This window comes from Crocodylus porosus, unplaced genomic scaffold (genome assembly GCF_001723895.1).
Source record: "Crocodylus porosus isolate Cpor-Errol unplaced genomic scaffold, CroPor_comp1, whole genome shotgun sequence".
Taxonomy (NCBI): Eukaryota; Metazoa; Chordata; order Crocodylia; family Crocodylidae; genus Crocodylus; species Crocodylus porosus.
The window spans coordinates 66800400-66805290 of NW_017728947.1; the positions used below are offsets into that span (position 1 = coordinate 66800400).

Here is a 4891-nt window from a genome sequence, read left to right on the forward strand (position 1 = left end):
ACTGCAAGACCCCAGTACTACATGTGTGGATGCTTGGACCTCCATGTCTCCGAATTTCTCCAAATCAAGAGCAGAATGGGTTAGAATGAGAGAGATCATTTAAAAAAAAAAAAATAGCAATTTGTCTTGATGGTTCCAACCAAAGGGCATTCTAATTCAGCTGTTAGCCCTAACAGAGTCAAACTCTACAGGAAAGTAAAAATCTAGTTTTAGGGAACAGCTTTTCAACCTGATTCTGCCTGTTGGCCCCCTCCCCCTGCCCCCCAAAGTCAAAGCTCCTATTGCCTTGTATGGTGCAAAATCAGACCTCAAAACCAAGTCCGGACTGCACTAAGGGCATTAGATCATTCCAAGTCTTTTAATCACTGAAGCAAACTGCTTAATGATGCATTTCACATCAGCTTGGCAGATAACACATTCAAAGAGCACTTCCTTGTGGAGAGAGGAAAGGTCCTGTACCATCTACTCCCTTCTAATAATCTCTAAGGCATTTCTAGGTTTACTTAGCTCAGGAAAAGCAGTCCATGTCACTTTAAACACACAAAAAAGATTCACCAAAGGGAATCATTTTAACAAGACTTTTATTGAAAACATACACAAAGGCAACATGTTTTTCAGCTTCTGAATTTACATTTTTAGAGCAGAATGTTTTAAGAAAAGAGGAAATACAACTGACATATACTGCAGTTTACATTACTAAGGCATTTAGGCTTAAGAGCAGGTTGCACCATATGCGTTTGTGTGTCTATGTATACATAAATACACATACACACAGACTGGGCATCTTATTTGGAACTGTACAGTATTATAGAATTTCCTATCTTCATGCTTTTTTGTATTTTTTTTTTTATCTCGGCATTTTTTCTGCATCAGGTAACCTTGATCCAAATAGTAGAAGTTGTTCACAGAACAGCAGTAAATAATCTACTCTTCAAGAGTTTGCTTACATTTACAATACTAATGGTGCACACAGAAGAGATCTTTATGGAAAGGTTCTCTCTTACCAAAATGAGGCTAAAATAAGAAAAACACTAATTTGCAAAGGCACAGTGGAGACAGGTTTTAATGCATTAAATACAACATGAATCATTCACAATAACAAGTTTAGTGTTTCTGGGAACTTTTGTTAATACAACACAGTTGGTCACACAAAATAAAAATGCTTCTGTTGATTTGTCTTGGCAACTCAGATGCATCAACAGTGGTAACAGTATAACAGCTTTGTTCCCATCTGATGGAAAATAATGGCAGTTCTGCAAGGCAAATGTTAAACCTGACCGTATGTATTTATTAATTCCACAGTGTTTTGACAGATTATAGGGGATGCAATTTAAAGGATGCTGACACGCTCACTGAGGGCTTTCATCTCTGTTTCCTCTGGCTCAGTGTTTTCGTTGTGGTTCGCACTAGGTGTGATTAGGTGTGCTGGATACTGCAAGCCATGCTCCCCTGCATACTGTTCCCACCGTGAATCGTCACTTTCATGGGTGATGTAACGTTCTCCTATTTTACATTCAAGTTCTCTTAAATCCAACCAGGTTTGGTAGTCCTGATTAAAAATAAGCAAACAAAAGAAGTGGTATTAGGTTGAATAAAACCTCTAATGATATGAGAACTAGCAATTAGCTCTGCTTCTAAAATGCCATACCTTGAGATTACATTTTTATTTCTCTGGAATAATCAGTAAAGCACAAAATTAGCCTGTAAGAGAGACCAATTTTTTTTGCAAAAGGTTCTTTAGTTAATTATTTTAGTTAGACTTCCTGGCATTGGAGGGAGAGTGATTAAACTGTCTCTATTATGCTTATATAAGTGGTCCTCAACTTGGTGGTGTGGACTCTTCAATGTTACTCATGATCACAGGAAATGTTACTTTCCGTATATACGTGTTTCTTCATACTGACAGAGAGAGCAATGTCTGATACTGGTTGTCACCAATTTACTTGCTTAAGTACATATCAGCCAGAAAGGACTGGAAACCACTGAATGCACTGGAGGCTACATATATTTACATTATCTGAATTAAAAGAAAAGGGAGGGTGGGGGATTAGCAATTTAGGCCAATATCCCTTCCCATTAGGCATACAGCTGATGAGGAAAAACACCTCTTAAACCTCATATCTACATTCTTCTAGCTTTCTATAACAACTGCAGAGTAAACTATCAACTTAGCGTATAGTAATTAGTGATAAGACAGGTTGTCAGTTTTAGCATAAAGGTTTTTAGGATTTAGATCCTAAGGAAGCACTGATGCGTAGCTGTCTAGGACTCTGAATTAGCCTTAAAGGCTGCTTGTACATACCATGGGGAGTTTAATTTAGTTTAGTTCTCCCTAAATTGAAATGCTGGGGGGAGGGGGGGTGTTAAAAACACTGCTTCAATTTAGGGAGAATTAAACTGAGCTAACCCCTTGTGGCATGCACACAAGTGTGGGGGCCCGCTCCTACCTGCCTCTTTGGTGGTGGGGGCAAGCTGTTGGTGGACTGAGTGGTCCCTGAGCTGGGGGGGGGGAGATGGTATCCACCTGCTGGCACCTGTCCTGGACAGTCCCAGGGGATGCCACAGACACGGAGGGAAGCACTGCAAGCCATGAAGGGAAGTGCCAGGCCCCTGCACAGCTCAAGCAGGCAGGCAGGCTCCAGGGAGAGGGGGGAAAAAAAAAGATCAGGATCACTGCTCTACTTATTTTTTTCCCCCTTTTAGTGGAGCCTGCCTGCATGGGCTGCTGTTGGGTCCCACAGCCCCTGAGTTGCATGGGGCCTGCCAAGCTCCCAGTAGGTTGGCTTCCAGTGCCCTGTGCACTGTTGTACTTCGCTAGGTAGCAAACTAAAAAACCTCAGTGGTGTTTTATCCTGCTATGTACCCAAGTCATTTAAAGTGGAATACGCTGCTGAGAGTGCAAACAGCAATGCCATTAAAGCGGTGCAGAAGGGCATTTAAGCTGCTTTAAAGGCCAATTTTGTAGCATGCTCAAAAGCCCAAAGTTCTTTGTACAATGAACTGTGGGAAAGAAAGGATGATCTAAGTATTAGACTGGGATGCAAATTTTGTAAGCCTGTTTTATAGTAATTTAATCTTCATGTATAAATAGATGCTATGCTAAGAAAAAGCTCATATACTCTGTACTTTCACAGCTACATTATTGACAGAACCAATTCAACTGAATTATAATTGCACAATATATGCTGAACAAAACCCACGTCTTAAAAAAAAAATGTGACTTAGGAGTTTAATTTCCTAACATGCTTTTTCAGAGCTGGATTATCTTGCAGATCATTATAATATAAAGCAATTAGAGTGTCACCCAAGGATTAAAGAGTTCTAGATCTGTATTCAGCTCCTAACTTAACCAGAGATTATGCAACACTGAGACAATCTGATTTGTGCCTCAGTTTCTTATTTTATGTCAGAGTGGAAATGTGAGGATAAAAAACCATTAATCAATCAATGGGAGACACTGAAATACTGCACTTTTAAGGGCTATATTTGTATCGAAATTGTTAGGCATTGGGAAAAGTTATTTTAAGCCAGGAAAGCTTTATAGAGACCACACACAATGAAGGGAAGACAAGCATTACAAGATAGAAAAATCAGTTCAGAAACTGAGCATTTCTTGGCTAGGCCATAACAGAAATGTTAATATTTGTTTGGGAGATATTTATGACAGTCAAAGAACCACTTTTGCCAATAAGGACAAATTTGCTTGAGGCCAGATAAACAAATATTTTATGATCTGTTTAAAGGAAAAATGGGATGTAGAAAAACTGCACAGTTTATAAACCACTAAAAACATTTGACAGATTCAGTATCACTGATACTATTATTTGAAGGATTGATTAAAAATCCAAGGAATAATTCACATGTGGTCATTTCTTTTGTTTTGTTTTGTTTTTTTAGTTTGTCATTCAGACATGAGCTAATAATTGATAACACCAACTCTGTGGCAATTGCAGGATACAGGCAAATATTTCTCTGTGAGTACTTCATACTTTGGGAGGCCAAGATGCCATACGGGGGAGGGAATTAGAAAAAACTCTTGAGCCTTACATATAACATAGGTACAAGAAAAGTGTTCTCCTGACTATTTGGAGATGTGGAATTTGTCTTAGATTCTCATGGCTTAATGACAAGTAACTTGTGACATTTTTGAGAGAAACATCTTGCCTGCCAGGGACAGGGGGTTAGACTAGATAGCCCACTGAAGTCTCTTCTGACTCTCTGAATCTAAAGACCAGCACCCTCTAACAGGTCTTCCTAATACATATGCCAATACAATCAGTTTCATAACACCTCATCCATAAAGCCTGTTCCTATAAGAAGCTGAATATGCATAGCTCTTGTGGAAGGGTTTTCAGGATCTCCCTGAATCGGGTCGTAAATGTAGATTTAAGTGCTAGCTGAAGGACTTCAGTACCTTGTGTAGTACTATAACAATTGTTGAAATTTTGGGCTAGCCTTTTATGCTACTTCTGCCTTCTCCTAAAATGAAACTTGGTAAAATTCAGTGGCTATGCACTACTCAAGCCAGATTTAATCTGAAAAATGATTGTTTAAAATTGTTTGGGAACAGCAGCTTTAAAACTTGGAGAACTCTCTTTATTTGGAAAAGAAAAAAATTATAGTAATATTGTGTTCTTATTGAAGAAACAGTGGAAATGATTACTATCAGGAGACCTGCTATTGAATTATAACCTTTGCAAATAAGTGAATTAGACCTGCTCTAAATCGCATTAAAGTCAATGTCATTCTATCAACTACAAGAATTCTTTTTCAAGATTAAAAACAAAACCAAAAAAACCCATCAAGGAGCCTATATAGCAAAAAAATATATTTTTAGCTAGTTTGACACATCTAATCTTTTTTTGTTTTGTTTTGGCAATAATATTTCTCA

General features: G+C 38.4%; 1 protein-coding gene across 4 annotated transcripts in view; it reads right to left on the reverse strand.

The window, feature by feature from the left end:
• Positions 1–567: 567 nt before the first annotated feature.
• PRKD1 (protein kinase D1) overlaps positions 568–4891 on the reverse strand; it is a 276582-nt gene continuing 272258 nt past the window's right edge. For all 4 annotated transcript variants that reach the window (XM_019551745.1, XM_019551743.1, XM_019551744.1 and 1 more), the window contains one exon: positions 568–1549. In XM_019551745.1, coding sequence (XP_019407290.1) covers positions 1331–1549 — 219 coding nt within the window. In that variant the 3' untranslated portion in view covers positions 568–1330. The remainder of the gene's footprint in view (positions 1550–4891) is intronic.